Source organism: Leptonychotes weddellii, chromosome 8, assembly GCF_054177405.1.
Source record: "Leptonychotes weddellii isolate Sample4059 chromosome 8, ASM5417740v2, whole genome shotgun sequence".
Taxonomy (NCBI): domain Eukaryota; kingdom Metazoa; phylum Chordata; class Mammalia; order Carnivora; family Phocidae; genus Leptonychotes; species Leptonychotes weddellii.
In genome coordinates, this window is record NC_138376.1 from 31,532,458 (window position 1) to 31,555,618 (window position 23,161).

Genomic DNA, 23,161 nt, shown 5'->3' on the forward strand with positions numbered 1-23,161 from the left:
AGAGAGAAACAGCATGAGAGGGGAGAGGGTCAGAGGGAGAAGCAGGCTCCCCGCTGAGCCGGGAGCCCGATGTGGGACTAGATCCCAGGACTCCGGGATCATGACCTGAGCCGAAGGCAGACGCTTAACCATCTGAGCCACCCAGGCGCCCAAGAGGCGCTTCTAAGCGATCTAATTTAACACTCCTAACCTTAATAAGTAGGTACTGTTTCCTACATTTTACTAATGAGGAAACTGAGGCTCTGCCAGGGTTAAGCATCCCGCCCAAGTTTAAAGCAGTTAGGGGGTTGATCTCTTAACCTGACTCAGGCCTGACTCCAAAGTCTTTTTCTCTACTCTGCTACTCATTCGGGTTGTGGTAAAACTAAATAATACAATGTAGGAAAGGAGCAATGGTAGCTTTAACAAGTAGAAATGTTAGGAAATTAGACTACTGGCTGAAAATAACTGCTGTATGTATTTACTGTGGCATGTAAAAATGGCCAAAAGAACCTGTCAGTAATTTGCTTTGAAAGCATCAAAACCAGGCCCTGAGTGAGTCTAATCTGTGGAAGTCGCAATAACTTTAAACAGACGATAACATTATTTTATTTAATATAAAAAGAAAATATATTTCAGATCAGAGAAAACAACAATGAACCCAGGGTTACACCTCAGTAACAAAAAATAACCTCACTTCCTACCTGCCTTGTGGTTCATTCCATCAGGTAATTTTCTCTCATGACCTCCCTTCCCCACACGGACAAAACACGCTACTTGGGTATTAATTCTGATTTTCAGAATAGGCATTTTTCTCAGGAGACCCAATTAAAAAAAGGTCCTGTCAGGACGAAGAAATGATCCTGTTTATATCAGGAAGTAGGCCTCAAATATGCCAAATACTTTTGTCAAAAAAATACCGCTAGTTTTTGTTAGGTATGTAGTTTATTTGTACATTCACCTTAAAACAAGATTTTAATATGTATTTTGAAGTGCTAAGTAATCTGGTTTATAGACTGATTTAGTCTGAAAACAGCTCGAAGTGGATGCACACCTTGAAAGGAGCTCACAGAGTCACTGGAGGTGAGTTTGCATAAATCATCTTATGATACAGTGATTAATATTGTTTATAAAACAAAGATTTAAGTGATCTATATTTAAGAAATTATTTCTTTTAAAGTAAAAATGGGTCACAGATTGCTGCTTTGCTAGATACAGTTCCGTTATATTGCTCTTGTTTTATCGACTAGTTCTTAATCCCGAAGCTTACCGTCAACAACTGAGCTGGGAACTGAATGAGGTCACGGGGCATGAAGCTGTAACTCTTTTCGTGTTAATGACAGTACTGTAAGTCTGATACAGAAGCAGCATGCATTCAAAACATTGATACCTGATAGTAGATCGGGGAAAAGAGAACCGGGACGCCGGTTTAAGGGGGGAAAAACTGAGAAGTCATAACGACCCCAAAGACGTGAAGGAAACTGCAAAAAGACATGGACCCAATTGTGCTGTAAATAGGAAACGAATCACTCCCTTGGGGCTGATACACCCGCAGTTTCAGCACATTGTAGTCTTGCCTTTTTCAGGCCTTTAACTCCGATTTAATTTCATGGAAAAGTAGACCTCTCCAAACAGAAAGAATGCCATTTACAAAAAGAAAGAGGCCTTATCACCGTGGGGTTTAATAAGGAAATACATTTGTGCCCTGCTCAATTTTCAAAAGCCATTATTTCCATTCAATGTTCGCTATTTTCTACAGTGCTGGTTACAGAGCTAACAAAATAAAAGCCTGCTGAGTGAATCACAGGATGAAAAAAGTGATACAGTAATTTCTCGAGAGCTCAAATTCCTTAACAGTGATCCTTCTACGCAGTCTGGTAAGGGTTTGGGCAACGAGAGTTGTTCAGTGCATGTCACAAATGTGCGTGAGATGCTGCACAGTATATTCATGTTCAAGAATGTCACGCTTAAATGAGGTAAAATTTGGAGGATACCATCCCCAAACTAGCATTTGCCAGCTTGCACCGAGGTAAATATGAATAACTTTCACTGTTCGGTGTTAAATTAACCAAATCAACTGAAGGTTCCTTCTAGGGGGCTCAAAAGGGAGAATGTACATAAGGAATATTTCAAAAGATTCACTTTCAGATGAAATGATACAAATTAAAATCAGTGCGAACTCATCATTGAACAGTAAGAGAGGAACAAGATATAAACTCGATTCTCTTGGCACACAGTAGTCAGAGTGGTTTGCTCACATTTGTTAAAATCAGAACTGAAATGATGATGTGTACAGAAGAATAGGTCAAGTGGTTTTTCACTCTAGTCCAGTGTGTCATTAAAGTTCTGCCCCTTGCTGTGAGCTGCTCAGGGCATGTGGGCTCATGTGGGCTCAACAGAGTGGTCAGGTGGACTGGAAGCCTCTCTATCTCCCGACTGGAAGCCTCTCTATCTCAACATATGTGTCTGACCCCCTCTCGGGTCAAATGCCGGCACCAGTGGACTCGCTGAGACTTTAGGACTTGCCTTCTTTTTCTTCTGGTACCGTTTCCCAGACTGGCTCCTTGATGTGTCCTGGTAACTGTTCTAATTTGGTCTAAAAAGAGAAAAATAAAACTGTAACATAATGTGGACTTGATTGAACTCTTGAGCCACAAATTGGATTTACTCGTTTTGTTCCCTTAAATCCTCTCGTCTTCTTTTTTCCTTTCACCCCTCCCCCCGCATCTCTGTGTAGGGCTCTAAAATAAGGAGGAGGAACCTGGATGGTATATAAAACACTCTCACATAGTTCACTCACTGATTTCCAGGGACTGCCCATGAATGCGGACCCCATGTCTTCAGCTACTAAGAGGGAGGGAGACTCAGGGGCAGCTTGGGGAGGATGTGGGCTGCACTGGCAGGATCTGCTGGGCTGCAGTGCCTGTACGGGAGGCAGAGACCCCAGCCACTGTGGCAACTCTGCCTCTAGTCCGCCCAGGCCCTACCCTCCACTCAGTGGGCCGGGACAGGGCTGCAAAGTAGCAAAACAATACACATCTCTCTCCATCGGAGCTAGAAATTCAAGTCATACCTTTGTCACTTCCATGGCAACTCCTTCAGGTAAGTTACGCTGAATATATTCCAAGTAGACATCTGCTGTACTTCCAGTTAGATGTTCTAACTAAAATTTCAAACATGAAATTGGTTCATGATATGCTGTTAAAGCAGAAATTTTAAGTTTCTTTTTTTAGTAAAAGCAGTATAGCGCTTTTTTTTTTTAAATTTTTATTTATTTATTTGACAGAGAGAGACACAGCGAGAGAAGGAACACAAGCAGGGGGAGTGGGAGAGGGAGAAGCAGGCTTCCCGCCGAGCAGGGAGCCCGATGCAGGGCTCGATCCCAGGACCCTGGAACCGTGACCTGAGCCGAAGGCAGACGCTTAACGACTGAGCCACCCAGGCGCCCCAGTATAGCTTTTCTTTCTCTATGAAATCTTACACCGAATTCCAACTTTTTTTTTTTTTTAGAGAGAGAAATCGTGAGCGCCAGGTGGGGGTGGAAGGGGCAGAAGGAGAGGGAAAGACAGAATCCCAAGCAGGCTCCACACCCAGTGCACAGCCCAATTCGGGCTTGATCTCATGACCCTGAGACCATGACCTGAGCTGAAATCAAGAGTCAGATGCTTAACCGACTGAGCCACCCAGGTGTCCCCAGAATTCCAGTTTAAAAGGAAAAAAGTATTGGGATGCCTGGGTGGCTCAGTTGGTTAAGAATCTGCTCTTGGCTCAGGTCATGACCCGGGGTCCTGGAATCGAGGCCCCCATCAGGATCCCTGCTCAGAGGGGGAGTCTGCTTGTCCCTCTGCAATTCCACCCCCACCCCGCTCATGCATACACTCTCTCGGATAGATAAAATAATAAATAAATAAATAAATAAATAAAAGGAAAAAAGTACAGATCTTCTGGTTGGCTGGAAGGGGGGAGCACAGCCCAGAACACCTTAAAACCAGGGCTCTATGGAACCCAGCTGGCAAGTGTGATATTAAAGCGATACAACATTTACTAATCATTCACTATGTAATGGGAGCATTCTAAGTGCTTTCGATAAATATCTCATTTAATCCTCACACTAACCTTACGAGATGCGTACCGTTATTACTCTCATTCCACAGATGAAGGAACTGAGGTGCAGATCACACAGCTGGTGCATGCCAGTACTTGGACCTGTCTGACTCCAGAACCCTTGCTCTCCTTAACCACAAGACTACGCTGACCCTACTGGATGCACAAATGAATAACTGATGAATGAAAAACCTTAATGTTTCCCATTGTGGACATGGAAAACCCTTTAGTGTGGGCAAAGAATCACTAGAACTATGTAAAAACTTAACTAGAATTTATGAAATATAAGCCAAATTCTTCCAAGGCTTTATATTGTATGAAAATTAGCATAATCTGAAAAAAAAAAAGAAAATTAGCATAATCTGTACTGTTGAGTTAAAGTATGAACTACTCTAAAGGATGGCTTTGAGTCTGATTTTCTATCATTTACCTTCTCTACAGCTATCAGTCACAGGCTGACTGACAGGAAGTCCATCCAGTCAACCTTAAAGGACAGTTGCAGTGTGCTAGTGTGAACTTCTGGGCATTTCAAAAATGCTTGAATGTCTGAAATAAACTCACCTCTAAACATCTGTAAAGTGTTCTCATTTCATACTGAACTCTGTGCTTCTTGAAAATATGCACTGATTTGAGAAGAGTAAATCGCTCTATTTTCCTTGGAGGTTCATGTCTGAAAAATCAATGGGCAAAACAACATACTTAAGCTAAGTGATGTTAAAACCCGAGTCACTGATAGAAAAGCATGATTCCACAGTTCTGTAGGTGAGGCTCATACTCAATTATAGGCATTAGCTACCGTTTACAGACTCCCAGCTGTCCAGGCTGTCAGGTGTAACAACTGCTGTCCTAAAGCTCGGGCCAAAATAAACACAGCAGACAGCAATGGAACAAATATCCCACAGATCCAAACCGAGCCATGGCATGCAAGGGCATGCGAGTATGCCTCCGGCTTTTACCTCCCACCCTCCACACCGAAGTCCAGTTTTGACCAAATGTATGAACTGTGAAGCGTCGAACGAGTGTGTTGCTGTGTGTGTTGTTTTAGGGAAATCTGCACATTAATCAATAACCACAAAACTAAAAAGTCTGTTATGGGAAAGGTGTGGGTTCCTTCTGTTTTCTTGTAAGGCAAGCCTGGCAAAGCCCTAAATGGGCCTTGTTCGGCATCAGAAGGAGCAGGTGACAAGACAAAAGAGGTGCAGCAGTCCCCCCACCCTTATCCATGGTTTTGCTTTCAGTGGTTTCAGTTGCCCATGGTCAACCGCGGTCCAGAAGCAGACGATAACTTGGAGTGAGTCAGAAGGTTAATAGATGCCTAACGTGACATCACAGTGCCTACAGCATTCATCTCACTTAATCTCATCACCTGGGCATTTTATCATTTCACATCATCCCAGGGGTGAGTACAGCACAAGAAGGTATTTTGAGAGAGGGAGAGAGACAAGAGAGCACATTCACGTAACTTTTATCGCAGTATATTGTTGCGGTTGTTCTATTCCATGGCTATTGTTAATTTCTTACTGTGCCTAATTTATAAATCACTTCATCATAGGCATATAGGTATAGGAGAAAAAAGGACATGTAGGACTGAGTACCATTCACAGTTCCAGGCATTTGCTGGGGCTCTTGCGTATTCTCCACGGATAAGGGGGAGACTACTATATAGTTATACTTGACCCAGCAGTGATTTCAAGGCCATATGAAGCTTGCCTTGATCCTGTAGGAAATGACTGGGTGAGTGATGTTTCTGAAGGCAGTTGTGAAACAATAGCTATATTAGACAAAGATCATCAGAGTCTAAAAGGATTGCTTATTCACCTAATTCACCTCCCCGCCCCATGGAGAGTCCAGACATGAGGGCTTCGTGGGTCTCCTTATGTCTGTGCAATTGCTTAAGAAAGGATTTCCTTTATTTTCCTTGTTCACTCAGTCTAGTATTTAAAAATTCTAATAGGAATCCTGATTAGGATAATGTGACAAGCCTAAACTCTACCCACCATGAGTTTCTATGCTATTTTAAGGGTTCAGACCTAGCTGGGATCAGCACCATTCTCCTGGTTGATCACGTTATAGCAGCTAACAGGTCAGATTAGGAAAGATCACACTTATACTTTATTTATTTATTTTTTAAAAATTTTTATTTATTTATTTGAGAGAGAGAGAATGAGAGAGAGCACATGAGAGGGGTTAGGGTCAGAGGGAGAAGCAGACTCTCCGCCGAGCAGGGAGCCCGATGCGGGACTCGATCCAGGGACTCCAGGATCATGACCTGAGCCGAAGGCAGTCCAACCAACTGAGCCACCCAGGCGCCCTATTTATTTATTTTTTAAAAGATTTTATTTATTTGAGAGTGAGAGAGAGATCACGAACAGGGGAGAGGGGTAGAGCAAGAAGCAGATTCTCCACTAAGCAGGGAGCCTGATGCGGGGCTCGATCCCAGGACCCTGGGATCATGAACAGAGCCGAAGGCAGACGCTTAACCAACTGAGCCACCCAGGCGCCCCATACTTACACTTTAATAGAGATACCAAGTTCCTTTGCAGCAAGCACGGCAAAATATTCATAACTGTCCAATACAGCCTTATCATGGCCTTTTACTAAAACTGACAGGCGCTTATATAATGTATCTGGTTCATCAGAAATGGTTATCTACAATTTTAAAATCAAAAAGAAAAGTTTCAGTTACGGTTCCTCTAATATTTACAATTGGAAAATTTCATGTATTATCCTCAACTGAACAATTTCAGAGTTTACTAATAAATGGGGAGAAAACTGCTGAGTAACATCTGAATACTATTAGCTTAATTACCTAGCTACTATCACATTCAGATCTCCACAATGACTCTTACAATCTGTTAAAATATAGTTTAAATCAAAAGGACTTTCAAGCAACCTACGAAGTCACTAATGGAGCCTTCTAACTTCATAGTTATTAAGCCCCAAATATATAATGGGAAAGGATTTGGGCGGCGGGGGGCGTCTATTAACAAAGTAACCTGGTCAGAAGGTCAGAAGACTTGGACTGGGAATTAAACTGCCTCTTCCAGCTGAATGATAACAGGCAAGTCCCATAATTTCACTGCACTGCAGTTTGCTCATATATAAAATAGGATCATACCTATGCTAGAGATCACAACATCACTCACAGCATTTCTGTAGGGAACTAATAAGCAAACACAGATAACGTGCTTATAAATTATAAAACGTTGTTTTACAAAGGCAAGCTATCACTAATTCATATTTTTCTTTTTTTTAGATTTTATTTATTTATTTGTCAGAGAGAGACAGAGAGTGCACAAAGCAGGGGGAGCGGCAGGCAGAGGGAAAGGCAGGCTCCCCGCTGAGCAGGAAGCCCGATGCGGGACTCGATCCCAAGATCCTGGGATCACGACCTGAGCCGAAGGCAGACACTTAACCAACTGAGCCACCCAGGCATCCCTTATTGGTTTTATTCGTGTATGTTTTGCTTGCCCTAATAGAAAAATTACTCATTTCTAATTACAATGTTATGGCACTGACTGTACATTTAACTTCTCCCTCTTCCACTCTAATACTTAAAGATCTTAGGAATAATGGGTCTGACGTTTCTTTCTTCCAAGAGACGAATTACATTCACCTTCATTCGTCCATTAGACCAGTAATTTATCTTACTAATCCAATGATTCAGGGTTAAATTATTTCACTCCTGAAAGGAGATCTACTTATTAACCGGGAAGCTAGCTAGACAGTTACTCTCAATTACCCCAAATAGGGCTGCTGGAAGAAGAGAATACACTGATATTCTAAATCATAACTTGGGGGACAAGGGAAAGGGAACAGAGCTCCAAGATGTGTTTTGATTGGTCCCTACAGGGCTTTAAAGATAGTCCGAATCTGTCGTGATAGGTAAAAGCAAGAGATTTTGAATAAAAGTTTGGATTTCAGGTTAGCTTGGAAAATTTAAGACCACGTGACATCACTAGGTCTAACTTCCCACACAGCAACATGGGGCTGGAGTAAGTGGTAGCTGTCTCGCTTATAAAGGGCACAGCCTGCCAACTGTGCCCACCCCACCCCCTTTCCTTAGAGGCCTGCCCATGCAAACACCTGACGTGGAGACCCAGGGTTCATATGTTCTGTCATGGAAACATATCCAATATCCACTCAGTGAAAAAAATCAATAGAGCAATACATTACATATAACACAATTCCATTTTGGTGAGCACGTGCATAGATAAGATGATTACACACAGACAAATGTCTAGAAGGAGTCATACCAAACGGTTAACACGGATTATTTCTGAGGGGTGGAACTGAAAAGATTCAAAATTTGTAAGGATTGTTTAAACCACAATTTACACAAAAACTGGGTTGATAAATCATGGTTTTTACTTAAGGGAAACAAGGTTACACAGCTACTTCTAGATTTTCGTTGCTTGTGGTAATGCTCTTCCTCACTGTGAACAATAAAGGATTGTCCAGGCCCAGGCTCAATGCCTTAAAACGGAAACAAAGACTTGATGCCTCCAAGAAAAGCATTTTCTATAACATAGGATCAAGTATTCTGCATCATTAATTATGACAACTCTTCACATTGTGCTGAGCTAAAGCACAAGTCTGCTTATTCCTACAGTAATTAGTTATTTGGTGTAAATAACTGATTCCTTGACTCTCTGAAAGACAGTATGAGCACACAGGGACATTAGAGTCCTTCACTCAGGCACACCGTGTATCTGCCAGTATTCCAGAACAAAACATTCTTATTCATTAAGTGTTTGGGAAAAAGCCTCAAATGAAATAATGAGAAAAATTTATTGCTAATACAGTACCTTACCAAGAAATAGGGAGTACATACCGTAGGCTTGGTCAAATCCTTGGGAATATCAACGTGTAGGTTTGAAAACTGTACCCATTTCATACTGGTACTGCTGTGTGTGGAAACAAAGAAAAACCTAAGTGAAACAGCACAAAAGCCCATTTCCTTATTAAATTTAGCACATCCAATTACATACTTACAGGAGAAAGCCACCATTTCTGGCTGTACTGCTCCTAGAACTGTTTATAGAAAAATTCCTTGAACCCTAAAAAAGGGGGGGGGGAGCATGTGTTAGAATTAAAGTCAGTCCTCAAACATTCATAGTTTCCACTAAAAAAAAAAAAAAAGCAAAAGATGTACAATGCTTTAAAGTAAGGGCTATCCATTATTTCAGATGAAGATACTAGGGTAACTAAAATGCCAGATTAGATTTCATTTAAAAATAAGAGGACAATGATAGAGTTGATAATCAAAACAGATTCTCAAAATACTAGAGAATCTGTATCTCTTAAAGCTTCAGAGTAAGAACTTTTTCAAAAAGCAATTTACACAGATGCACACAAGCAATTCTCACACGGAAAGACCATCTATGATTTAAATATGTGGACATCAAGGAAAAAGTGACTTCATTTTCCCATTATTTTTTTATAGATTAAATGTACTTCAATATAATACTTATCTTGCCTATTTCTGAGCAGTAAAGTCTCTTTTTAATTTATTTCTAAGAGCTGAAATAAGAATTCTAAAGTACCCTTTTTATGAAGCTTTCATACATCTTTTCTACTGTATGTTTCTTGGCTTGGCTGGGAGATTTATAAATAAATTGAAATACAGTGAGATGGACATCCACCTTACACCACTGCTGTACCTCATATTCCCAACAATCCAGCCTTTCCAAATCCTTTATTGTCAGCTCCCCCTGGTGGACAAAACTTCTAGCTGGGAGAACCTATGGTACTACATATAATAATGTAATTTGCCTCTCTTTTCCCCTTGAGCTTTCCTGAGATTTAAAAATGTAACCTGAGAGGGGTGCCTGGGTGGTGCAGTCAGTGAAGCATCTGACTCTTGGTTTTGGCTCAGGTTGTGATCTCAGGGTCCTGATCTCAGGGTTATGAGATCCCAGCCCTGTGTGGGGCTCTGTATTCAGCAGGGAGTCAGCTTAAAACTTTCTCTCCCTCTCCCCGTCCCCTTCCACCCCACCCTCGCTCGATCTTTCTCTAAAATAAATAAATAAAATTTTTATTTTTTTAAAGATTTTATTTATTTATTTGACACAAAGAGAGAGAGCGAGAGAGGGAACACAAGGAGGGGGAGTGGGAAAGGGAAAAGCAGACCTCCCGCTGAGCAGGAAGCCCCATACAGGGCTCAATCTCAGGACCCTGGGATCATGACCTGAGGCAAAGGCAGACGCTTAAAGACTGAGCCACCCAGGCGCCCCAAGATTTTATTTATTTGAAAGTGAGAAAGTGAGACAGATCACAGAGGGGGAGGGAGAAGCAGACTCCCCGCTGAGTGGAGAGCCTAATGTGGGACTCCATCCCAGGACCCTGAGATCATGTCCTGAGCCGAAGGCAGACGCCTTACCAACTGAACCACCTAGATGCCCCAATAAATAAATCTTTAAAAAAAAAAAAAAAAGTAACCTGAGAAAGTATAGTAAGATCCTCAAAAATACTTAGAAGATGAAAATAACACTTTAGTACAAGTAAAACTTAAAACAACTGAGGGTCACCTAACCTATTTATTCTTAGCTTATTGTCCTGTCCGAACTCTGTACCCAAGGATGGATGCAAACCAAAACTTTCATATTCTCCCTTGGATGAAGGGAGAAAAACAAAAAGATAGGATATTAGGCACAATACAAAGTAGTAGGAGGTGAGTGCCATTTCCCCACACACAATCACATTTTCTCTGCCTCCCTCCCTGCATGTGCACCAGCGATCCCACAACCCAGTGTGCAAAAGGACCACAGGTCTGGGAACCTGGGTGGCTCAGGCAGTGAAATATCTGACTCTTGATTTCAGCTTTCCCGCTCTTAAAAAAAAAAGAAAAAAAAAAGGCTACAGATCTAAGCAATAGGACACTCTGCCAGTCATATTCTCCCAGTATAAACCTCTGCTTTTAAAAGTTGGAGCCTAGGGACACTGGGGTGGCTCAGTCGGTTAAGTGTCTGTCTACCTTTGGCTCAGGTCATGATGCCAGGGTCCTGGGATCAAGCCCCATATCGGGCTCCCGGCTCAGTGAGGAGCCTGCTTCTCCCTCTGCCTGCCGCTCCCTCTCTCTGACAAATAAATAAATAAAATCCTTAAAAAAAAAAAAAGAAAAGTTGGAGCCTGAAGTGCTGTGATAACCACAAATCAACCTTAAGAAGTTTTTTTTAGGGGCGCCTGGGTGGCTCAGTCGTTAAGCATCTGCCTTCGGCTCAGGTCATGATCCCGGGGTCCTGGGATCGAGCCCCGCATCGGGCTCCCTGCTCAGCGGGAAGCCTGCTTCTCCCTCTCCCACTCCTCCTGCTTGTTCCCTCTCTTGCTGTCTCTCTCTCATTCTCTGTCAATTAAATAAATAAATAAAATTTTTTTTAAAAAAGATTTTATTTATTTATTTATGGGGGAGGCAAAAGGAGAGGGAGAGAGAATCTCAAGCAGACTGCACTGAGTGTGGAGCCTGACATAGGGCTTGATCTTGTGACCCTGAGATCCTGACCTGAGCAGAAACCAAGAGTTGGATACTTAACCGATTGTGCCACCCAGGTGCCCCCAACAGGAAAAGGTGTTCACTGAATCTTCTACAAGAAACTGATTACCTCTTGCAACTCAGCCAATGAAAAACCATCACTCTGAACTCCTGCTTTTCTCCACTGGACTTTCATTCAAAACCCCTCCCAACTTCTTCCTTTTTCTCCATAAAATCATGTTTCTCTTCTTTGTTTATAGGACTTGCCTATGGTTTTGCATTAGCTTGCATGTCCCAAACTGCAACTCTCTGTCATTCCCAAATAAACCAATTTTTACTGGTGAAATAACTTTCATTTTTAAGGTTAACATTATTTGGTGATCAGAAGTGGGATCCAGAAATGATCAACAACTTCGAGGCTGGTGAGCGAACAGTGCCAGGGCCCACAGAGCCAATGAAGCTCACTGCTTTCTTACCAACGTTGGAGTTGGGGACCAAGTTTCTCCTGGACCTCGAGCTCTACTCTCTTAGTGTTTTGAGCATTCCAGGATCTGTTTTAAGGCTTTGTCCTTTCAGAGAGTACTTGTCTGACCTTTGGTCTGACTCCTTTTTGGAACCAAACGGTTCCTGTTGGAACTGTGCCTGCTTGGAAGTGTGTTAGTTTTGGTCTACCTTCTTTCCAGAGCTGGGCTATTCCTACTGGTTCTGTGCTGGCCTTTGGTCTGATTCCTTTGGAACCAGGATGTTCCTGTTGAAACTGTGCTGTTTAGGAATTTTTCTTTTTTTACTCTAGAGAAAAACCCCTAAGAATCAGGATCCTGGTCATTCAAATGCTTTGAGGGCAGCTCCCCTTCTGGAACACTGCTGGTTTTATGTTTAAAAGCTGTGGTTCTTCCTCATGCCCATGTCTAACTTTAGTTACTGACTTAATCAAAAGTAATTTAGAACCTCAATGGTCATTACAGGGAACTTCTGATTTCCCCAAAACTAAACCAGGCAGCCATGTCTCTAAAACCGTCGAAACTGAATGGGATGCCTATTTTGACTGGTATCTTAAAGCTTCCAAACATTATCAAGGCATCTAAAATTGCCTCTCTGCAAAATACAATTTCTCGACTAACTGAGGCAAAGACAAAAAGGCTCCTGAAGTCTGAGGGACACCCCCCCCGCCCCAATTCCCAGGAGGGTGGCAGCCACTTTATGCGCAGGCCCCAGTGGTGGTGCCATCACCCTCTGCGCCTCCACCTCCTCTACACCCTCAAGCTCCCTATTCTAATTCTCTCGCCCAACTTCCCTTTGCGTCCAAACCTCACCCTGCTCCCCGCTCTACTGAACCTATCAAAACCTGCCCCTTTACAGTTAAATCTTTTGAAGATTTTTTTTTTTTAAGATTTTATTTATTTATTTGACAGAGAGAGAGAGACAGCGAGAGAGGGAACAAGAGCAGGGGGAGTGGGAGAGGGAGAGGCAGGCTTCCCGCCGAGCAGGGAGCCCGATGCGGGGCTCCATCCCAGGACCCTGGGATCATGACCCGAGCCGAAGGCAGATGCCCAACAACTGAGCCACCCAGGTGCCCCTCTTTTTAAGATTTAAAAAAAATTTTTTTTGAGAGAGAGAACATGTGTGTGCCCAAGAGGGGGGAGGGGCAGAGGGAGCAAGAATCCCAAGCAGACTCCCCACTGAGCATGGAGCCTGACACGGGGCTCGATCTCATAACCCCGAGAGCACAACCCGAGCTGAAATCAAGAGTCAGACACTTAACCGACTGAGCCACCCAGGCACCCCTAAAGTTAAATCTTCTGAGGATCCAAATAACCCCCAAAGTTCTTATGTTCCCTGGAATGATGCTGAATTGAGAGCCATAGTTAAAGTTTCTTACAGTGACTGAAAACCCCCATAGGTTTGTGGAAGCATTTCATACAGTTATTCAAACTTACCAACCTGGTTTCTCAGATTTTTTAGCAATTAGTCCACATGCATGTTGGTGAGGGCCAGGCCAAATACTGGCTGTAGCTAGCCCGATGGGAATACCTTGAAAGGAGTTTAGAGAAACAGACCCCTAACTTTTGGTAAGACGCTAGAACATATGCTAGAAATCTCCACCAAGCAATTACAGAAGCTTTTCCTAAGCCTGTTGACTCAAACAAAATTCAGTCTTTCATACAAAAGCCTGATGAACCTGTTCATGACTATTATAATTGATTTCAGATTGTTTTCAAAGAAAATTCTGGTCTTCCTTTTGATGTTGAATCCATCAGGGTAGCATTTAACTATGTTTTTTAATGGGCTGAACTGGGCTAACTCTTTTAGTTAAAAAAAACCAAGACGGAATGGGAAACTGTGTCCACTCCAGATTTAGTTAATTTGGCAAGCCAGCTTGCTAGTACCCGAGGGCAGTCACCTAAAACAAAGACCACTAAAATTCTTAATTTTCTTTTCATCTTCTTCTTCTTCTTCTTTTTTTAAAAGTAGGCTCCATGTCCAGCATGGAGCCTAATGCAGGGCCTGAACTCATGACCCCAAGATCAAGACCTGAGCAGAGATCAAGAGTTGGACACTTAACTGACTGAGCCACTCAGGCACCCCAAAATTCTTAATCTTCAACCCTAAACAAAAACAAAAACTTCCTAGTTTCTGCTATTATTGCAAAGAGCCAGAACACTGGAAAGAAGACTGTTACCATCTTAAGTGCTCCAGGTGCCTTCAGCCCTCTACAGCCAGCCTTTCCAATGTCCCCATTCCTAAGACAGGGCTGCAAGGAACTACAGGGGCTCTTCCCAAAACTCCCTCTCACTTGGCTCAGAGAAACCACTGTTCAGATCAGGAATAAAATCTTTGTCCTTACTGACACCAGAACTACACTCTTGGTACTCGACCCCAGTGCTATAAAGCAGTCCCTGACTTGGGAGTTTTAAAACAGTTCAAATGGGTCTCTAATAAACTTCACAGTTTCCTGTCTCTGAACCTGTTCCCTTTGGTCTAGGTCCTTTGGGAGATACACACCCTTTTCTCCATAGTTCCTCTGCTCCTATTCATTTATTGGGCCAAGACTTTTTTTTTTTTTTAAAAGATTTTATTTATTCATTTGAGACGGAGAGATACAGAGACAGAACATGAGCAGGGGGAGAGGGAGAAGCAGAGCCAGGAGCCCGACTTGGGACTCGATCCCAGGACCTAGAGATCATGACCTGAGCCAAAGGCAGATGCTTAACCATCTGAGCCACCCAGGAGTCCCTGGGCGAAGATTTTTTTAATAAATATATCGTGCTGGAATTTCTTTCTCCCAAAAGAGGGAAATAATTCTAGAATTTGACAGTAGTAATCAAAAGGGCCAACCAGGGGGATTAAATGACCTTCTGACATCTTTTATTTGCTCCATGTCTGATAGCACTATAGCTGCATGTGGGGACACTGTTTGTTCCTATTGGGACAAATCCTCTTTCTGGGCAAAATCTTCAAGTGATCTGCAGAATCCACAGCGCACTTCCTATCAAGATACAAATAGATCCCTCAAAACCTCTCCCCACAATTAATGAATACCCTATAAATAAAGAAGCCCTGCAAGGCATCAAGCCTGTAACAGATGATTACAAAGCTCAGGGCCTCATTATCCCCTGCACTAGTCCTAGTAAGTAATACCCCTATTTTACCAGTGCGAAAACTCAACGGCCAAGGGTGGAGGTTTGTCCAAGGCCTCTGAACAATACATTGTTATCCCTTGGCACCCTATTGTTCCTAACCTGCATATGTTGCTGACATCCATCCCCACTGAAAGCAAATTTTCACTGTAATGGAAATACACAGTGTGTTTTTTAGTATTCCAGTTGGTAAGGATAGCCAGTATCTTTTTGCTTCCACTTGGGAAGGATGGAAAGACACCTGGACAGTAAAGCCTCAGAGTTGCACAGAGTCCTTACTTTTCACCAACCTTAAAAACGGATTTGGATGACAAAGTTTTCTGCAGGCTCTACTTTGTTAAAGTATGTAGGTGATTTGCTTTTCCGCCGCCCTTCTCAAATCTCTTCTCAGTAAGATACCATCTACCTATTAAAGCTTTCGGCCTTGGCCTTAAAAGAACACAAAGTCTCCAAAGAAAAAACTGCAGTTTGCTCAAACTCAGGTTTGATACTTAGAGCACCTGATCTCAGAACAAAGCCTACATTTGGATCCAGGGAGGCCTCATACCATCCTGAACTTCCCCAAACCTAAAAAGAAGTGCCAATTATGAGGTTTTCTTGGACTGGCTGGCCGCTGTTGAAATTGGATTTGAAACTTCTTTTATGGCTCAATCTCTATATGCTTTACTAAAAAAAGAAAAATGACAAACCCAATCCTATTATTTGGAAAAATCGGTAAGACAAAGCTTTTGGGACTTTAATAAAGCCCCCTGCCCTCAGACACCCTAACTACCAACTTCCCTTTTTACTCTTTGTATGTGGAGGGGAAAGGAACACCCTTGGGAGTACTCACCCCAAAACATGGGGACCGTGATGGACCCGTTGGGTATTGTAGCCAACAACCAGACCCTGTAGCAGGGGGATATTCCCCTAACTTCTGAGCCATTCCTGCCACTGCACTTAGTTAAGGCCACTGAAGAAATAATCTTGGGATCCCCTTTAACTATCCTTGAATTCTGGCTAAGGGTAAAGCTGCAAATTTATACCAACAGTCAGTATGTCTTTGGGATAGTTCATAACTTTGGAATGTTAGGAAGCAGTCAAGAAGTTTCCTAATCTCCAATGGGGATAAAATTAACAACATCTCCTATATCCAAAATTTATTTGATACCATACTTTGGCTGGCTGCTCTGTTATTAAGGTTCCCAGGCATTCCAGACTCAACTCCCTGGGCACCAATGGAAACCACCTTATTCCTACTTTCAACAAAAATGCTGCTTTCAAAGAAATCAACAGCCAAACCTCCGTCACGGTCCAAAGGGATGTTTCCCAAAATGATAATTTGGAAAAATTAACCAGAGATACCCAACAACTGGTCCCAGAGAGGGAAAAACAGTATCAGAAAGAGAGTAATTATTGGCTCAATAAAAAGAATTGTGGTCTGGATCAAATAACAATCTGACCTTGCCAGAAATTCTAACATTCCCACTACTTACCACTGTACCTGTATTAAACCACTGGTCTACTGAAAAAATGACAGCATCACCAACCAATATTCACGGGGAAATATTAATAAGGCTGCAAAAAGTATCTACCTCACTTATCCCATCTGTCCAAAGTACGATGTAAAGAAACCTTTGCAGGAATTTCATACAACTCCCCCATCTCATGGATATAAATATGTTTTAGTCATGGTTTGTATGTTTCTCACTGAACTAAAGCTTTCCCTTATAGACAGGCCACTGCTTCTTCTGTGGCTAAAGTTGTTAGGATTATTCCTACCGGGGGATCCCCTCTTGAACTTCATAGTGATTGGGGAACCCATGTGACCAGTCAGATGCTTTGACAAGTCTGTGCTGTTTGGCTGGTTTTACAACACTTTTATTGTATAGATACCATTTTCAGTCCTCAGGGTTAGTTAAACTCACTAACGGTACTATTAAGACTTAATTGGCAAAATTTGTAGAGACTCTCCCAATACCTTGGCCAAAAGCAATGCCGTTGGGTCCTTCTGAATCTCAGATCCACCCACTTTGGAACTCAGACTCTCACTCTCTGAGCTAGTCATAGGACGCCCAATGCACCTGGTACCTGCCTCCTTGACCCACAGCTGATAAAAGGATATATACTTCATTGTGAAGGCCTAATTACTTCTATTAAAAACAACCATGCTTTGGTCAAGCAATCTCTTCACAGTGCACTCCTGGGAGACAGACCGTAATCATCACACCATGCAACCTGGAGATTTTATCTATTGGAAAAGATACGTCCAGAAAGACTCTCTTTAACCTTGCTGGAAGGGACCTCATCAGCTACTGCTAAACCAACCCCTGTGCTGCCAAAGTCCAAGGGATAGACTGCTGGGTTCACACGACACATCTAAAGAAAGCATCAAACCCTGAATGGACCTGTATACCATCTGATGACCTAAAAGTAAAGATTTCCCAGAACTGAGCAGATGACATCTGAAGAGACAGCTTTCCCAAGGTGTCCAGGCCAGGTGTGTATACCTTTTCCTCACTATTTACTTCTACTATCTCTTTTGTGGAAAGAAAATGCCCTTGTCTGCATTTCCCAAACCCTTGTGAAAGGGGGAAACCTCTTCCTTTGATTATGGCCTTCTGAAAACAGCCTCATCATGATCCTGTGACAAATTAACCTTTCACATGCTTTTTCTGAAGGGTGAGAGGGTTCAGCATTCACAAGTGTCTTTGTTCATCTGGACTATTAACTGACTCTGGCATCTTATCCAAATTCATGATCTCTGAATTTGCAACCTTACGTGCTGTATTATTGGATTACATTTGGTTCCAAACAGTTCTTTTGAGATAACAATACTGTTTTCATACACCTTTGAAGTTTTGCTATTTTTGCAGAAAACTCATTAGCTATTAGCTTCATGTTTATGACTACATTATATTTTCCCAAATGCACTCAGTTAATTTTCACCGTGTTCTTGCAGTATTCACTATTTTGTCTTCATGGCTATGTTAAACAGGGACTTCCAGGAGGCAAACACGACCCCAGGTCTGCCTTTGTAGGGGGAACTTTCCTCCCCTAAGTTTGGAGTAAGTGCCAATAAGTATTTCAGTTGGCTACCTTCAGAGTTAGGGTCCTGGTTTAGAACCATCATACAATTTGGAATTGTTACATTACTTCTTTTGTTTTGTATAATTATTTAAGTTTTGTACTTAGCCTGTCCAACTTTTGTAAAAACGATGTAACCAACAAGGAGATGATCTCCAATGCTTACAAGCCTGATAATGTCTTGATAGATGGAAGTGCCTGAGCATTCTCCCTGCCACCCCTCCTTGTTACTTGAATGTGACCTCAGTAGGTTTCCAATCTGTACTTTCCCTCAGACGAAAGACATGGCAACGAAGAAAAGTCCTTCCTGGCACTGAGGGACACAACCACTGAACATGGAAACCTGACTCCCAATCAGCAATGCTTTTAAAGAAAGATCTTAATCAAAAGGAGATGTAAAAATAAAGGAAAACCTCACTCAAGTAGAGCTGGAGGCTAAAAGGGGGACCCACACTACTTAAAATCAGTTACAAGAAGAACTGCCAATTACAGGCCTCAAGGGAAGAATAATCAACAGGAAAGAATGATCAATTACAGGCCCCAAGAGAAAAAGATGTACACTGAATCTTCTACAAGAAACTGACTACCCTGCAATTCAGCCAAGGAGAAACCATCTTCGCCCTGAACTCTTGCTTTTCTCCAATGGACTTCCATTCAAAACAGCCCCTCCTAACTTCCTCGTTGTTTCTAAAATAATGTGCCTCTCCTTTATTTGGGGACTTGCCTATAGTTTTGCCGTAGCTTGCATGTCCCAAATTGCAATTCTGTTATTCCTAAATAAACTCATTTTTGCTGGTAAAGTAATTTTTATTTTTAAGGTTAACAGGAGATTTACAAAAACATAAAACACTGCCGCTCTTATACCTCTGAAAAATTTAGTTATCGTTCCATAAAAAAGTTAATTAACATGAGTTAATTTTATTTTTAAATGAACAAGCATTTGTAAGATTCTCGGTTTTATTTTCTAATAAGCTAAATATCCATTGCTAAAACCCACAAAAACAAAAGTTCTTTGGAGTCCTCAACCAGTTTTAGAGTGTTAATGGGATACTGAGGCCAAATAATTTGAGAATCACTGCTTAAGTTTTGCTTTGTCTCTAAAGAACGGCACAGAGAATCCTTAACCCATTCCTACGACTTCAGCGACGCTCATCTAATCTCACAACATCCGGATATCAGAAAAGTATCCCCATTTGGTTCCATGAGAGGGGTCTAAGATCTTGTATCAGTTCAGCCCCTAATTTTACCGAGGCAATCCTCTGAGCTTCAGTGTATTTTGCAAATCTGAAAGAGGGGTTTGGAACATATATTGTTCAATATTCTTTCCAGCTCTGACATGCTACGATTCTTCTTGTTCCCGTCTTTGCCCTCTTGTGTTTTATCCCATGAGAGAATGCGAAATAAAACCAGCCCCTTCCTCACCGCCTTCCGGCAAACAAAACGCCAGGATGCGGAATAAACATCGGAGAAAATTCCAGATGGCCAGAACGACATCTGGCAATCAGATTTTGTGGCTACTGTCCTGTCAGCCGGCTTAGCACCCCCAGCCCGTCAAGTACCTGCCAGAGACGCCGGCACATGGAGCCCAGCGCTGCCCGCGCCGCCATCTTGCCGTCCAGGCCTCCCAGGACCGCTTCCGGGATCACAGCGGAGTCCTCAGACCATAGAGTTCCGCAAAAGGAGAGAGTGTAGCCTTGCGTTCCGGCACAGAAACAACCATAGAGACACGATTCCACACTTTTTGAGGGCAAGTCTGAGAGCACAGGTGGCTTTCCTAGCGTTGGCTCAGTGGCCAACGCTCGGTCTTGATACCATTGCATCTTCCCATATCTAGATAGTTACCAAGTTCCTTCAGTGTTTCCTCTTCAAATCCTGTTTTGTTGGAGGCAACATGATACATGCTTTGAAAAAAATATATGTATAGTTAATATACTAGCAGCAGTTACTTCTCGGTAGTGGATTATCAATGGGTGATTGATTTTCCCATTTCTGTGTTTTTAAAAATTTTAACAAAATTTGTATTTCATTAAAAGGAAAAGTACCAGGGGTGCCTGGCTGGCTCAGTCAGTGGAGCATGTGATTCTTGATCTCAGGGGTGTCAGTTTGAACCCCATGTTGGGTGTAGAGGTTACTTAAAAATAAAATCTTAAAAAAAAAAAAAAAAAAAGGAGAAGTACTACTGCAATGAGTCTAGGTCCCATCCGTTTACTTCATTTCAATGAAATGAAAACATTTCTATGTTCCTTAATCCTATATTCCTTCCCCACACCATTTGACATTTTTGTGCACCCCCAACCATCCTGTACACCACTGTCCTACAGATCTCCCTAAGTCTTCATTTCCTTATGTTACTCTAGTATTTCAGAATTTACAATTGCTGACATTACCAACTACCACAAGGCAAAAAGTTTTATAACCAAAAAAATATCTGGTTATTAATGTCCACCATAATTTAGCTCCAACTAAAAAGGCTTTTATTTATTTATTTTTTAAAGATTTTATTTATTCATTCGACAGAGAGACACAGAGAGAGAGGGAACACAAGCGGGGAAGTGGGAGAGGGAGAAGCAGGCTTCCCACAGAGCAGGGAGCCCAATGCGGGGCTTGATCCCAGGACCCTGGGATCATGACCTGAGCCGAAGGCAGATGCTTAACCGACTGAGCCACTCAGGTGCCCCAGTAGTTCCCATTTCAAATAGTTGCTATGCAGGATAAATGAGATGGGGATGTGTGACGGTTTGGTATAATGCCCAGCACATAATGATGCAAGGTGAGTATCATCCACTATTTGTAACATAAAGTTGCTTCTGGGGCACCTGTGTGGTGCAGTCGGTTGAATGTCCAACTCTTGGTTTCTGCTTGGGTTGGGATCTAGGATTCGTGGGGTCGAGCCCTGCACTGGGCTCCACATTTGGCCAGGACTTGGCTGGAGATTCTCTCCCCCTCTACCGCTCCCCACCTCCCCCTCCCCCGCCCAAATCAATCAATCAATCAATCTTCAAAAAAAATTGCTTCTACCTCACCTGCCTTGCAAGATTGTTGAGCAGATTAAAAATAAAAATAAAAAATAAAAAGATCAGGTTTATGAGAACATTTTGTACCATCTAACTAAAGTATTATGCAAATATATTCTCCCCCGCCCAAGTAGGTATCACTCACCCTACTTTGTAGGCAAGAGAACCAAGGAAGAAGTAGCATGATTTTCCCAACATCACACAAATTGATGAAGATAGGAACAGAAACTAGTTTTGGGGTCCCTCAGACTAGCCTCTTTTCACTAGAACTCTGTCCACGTGGAGGCGTGGCAGAGAAGTGCAGTCTGTTTCTACACCAGAGTGTGTAAACACCACACCTTACGCCCACACCTCTACTATCCTTGACTGTGCCCGACGTTGGCAGGCTGCCCAGTGCCCTTTTCAGAGCGAGGTTCCCTCTCTGAATTGTGACATTCAAAGTTGGCTGGTCTCTCCCAGCCAATGGGGTTCTCCAGTAGCTCTCCAACTCTGGTGTTACTTCTGAAGTTTGCATCCGTTTCTGTTATGGCACTTCCGCGACAGCTTTGCAGTCTGCCTCCTGCCCGCTTTGAGTAGTCTCTGCTGGGTGAGTGTTCTGCAGCCACAATGATGGTGACATACACCTAATTTGATCCTCACAGGAAGACACAAATTTTATCCTAATTTTATAGGCGAGGACACTGAGGCTCAGAGATGAAATGACTCAAAGTCATATGAATTAGTCCTAGCTGAACCAATAACCATCTTCAAAATCCTAGCTCGTACATTTCTACCTCTGCAGTGGGTTACTCTGTGATGAGGTCTAGTTCTGTGTAAGTCCCTGTGGATTCGAGGAATAGAGATCCGTACTCCCCTACCTCCCTGGAAGAGGAAAGGGCTTATTTTTATTTTTTTTTATTTTTAAAGATTTTATTTATTTATTTGAGAGAGAGAGAATGAGAGACAGAGAGCATGAGAGGGAGGAGGGTCAGAGGGAGAAGCAGACTCCCTGCCGAGCAGGGAGCCCGATGCGGGACTCGATCCTGGGCCTCCAGGATCACGACCTGAGCCGAAGGCAGTCGCTTAACCAACTGAGCCACCCAGACGCCCGGCTTATTTTTATTTTTAAAGACACATGGCCTGAAGTGTTCCTAGAACTGGAAAAGTGGGTTCAAAGCAACTTAGGGACTCGATACCCTCTCCATTTTTGAGGCCACACATGGTCTCTCTAATGGTGGGCTTTCCCTGCTTACAAACAGCTTCTGCTCCCCCAGAGCTCTGCCTGGCATGTGGCCATTGCTGGTTGCCTCTGGCTCGCTGAGTTTCTCTATTCAGGCCCTCAAATTTGGAGATTTGATTTGGTTCCCGCATTTTCCTGGGCCAAGCCATATTGGGTGTCACCAAGCAGCCTATGGGCCTAATAGAGTGGGGTCAGGTGCCAGCCCAGGTCCAGTTAACTGGGGGCAAAGGGGAGAGTCATTGTGAGGGGCAAAGCCAGGTCTTGCCAGCAGTGGGGCCGTAGGGGTGTGTTCTCTGCCATGGTTTGTAGGCAAGGACAGCGCTCTGCAGCTTGACCCAGCCATTATGGGCCTCTTCCCTACTACCTAAACTTTCAAACATCTGACTTACTGTAAGATGAGTAAGAGGCCAAACAATCCTAGGCAGTTGAGGCAAGTACAACTTGCTTTATATTCAGGAAGAATAAAAGTATGTGAGTCATATATTTCTAACATATTTTGATTGCACCAGCTGTTCTATTTTAAAAGACAGCCCTTTTCCCTTGATTGTGACGGCTTCACAGGTATATACTTATCTCCAAAGATACACCTCATCAAGTTGTATATGTTAAATATGTATAGCTTTTCGTATGTCAATCATTTATCAATGAAGGGATTTTTTTTTTTTTTTTT

The 23,161-nt window shown here is 42.7% G+C and overlaps 2 protein-coding genes across 3 annotated transcripts in view; one reads left to right on the forward strand and one right to left on the reverse strand.

The window, feature by feature from the left end:
• TOMM6 (translocase of outer mitochondrial membrane 6) overlaps positions 1 to 23,161 on the forward strand; it is a 401,564-nt gene that overhangs the window by 318,669 nt on the left and 59,734 nt on the right. The window lies entirely within an intron of this gene.
• On the reverse strand, positions 573 to 19,923 carry MRPS10 (mitochondrial ribosomal protein S10). 2 transcript variants are annotated; one of them, XM_081828229.1, is made up of 7 exons: positions 19,818 to 19,923; positions 9,079 to 9,143; positions 8,918 to 8,987; positions 6,596 to 6,732; positions 4,645 to 4,753; positions 3,053 to 3,142; positions 573 to 2,575 (listed from the first exon to the last, which is right to left on the reverse strand). In XM_081828229.1, the coding sequence occupies exons 1-7, from the start codon at positions 19,863 to 19,865 to the stop codon at positions 2,495 to 2,497; spliced, it is 600 nt and encodes a 199-aa protein (XP_081684355.1). In that variant the 5' UTR covers positions 19,866 to 19,923; the 3' UTR covers positions 573 to 2,494. The 2 variants fall into 2 exon arrangements, with proteins under 2 accessions (XP_081684355.1, XP_006729250.1); XM_006729187.3 differs by having other exon boundaries at positions 8,918 to 8,990.

Coding starts and splice junctions, on each gene's coding strand:
- MRPS10 (XM_006729187.3), bottom strand. CDS start 19,865: ATGGCGGCGCGGGCAGCGCTGGGCTCCATGTGCCGGCGTCTCTGGCAG. Junction 9,144..19,817: donor TGTGCCGGCGTCTCTGGCAG/GTACTTGACGGG, acceptor CCCCTTTTTTAG/GGTTCAAGGAATTTTTCTAT. Junction 6,733..8,917: donor AGGATTTGACCAAGCCTACG/GTATGTACTCCC, acceptor TTAAAATTGTAG/ATAACCATTTCTGATGAACC.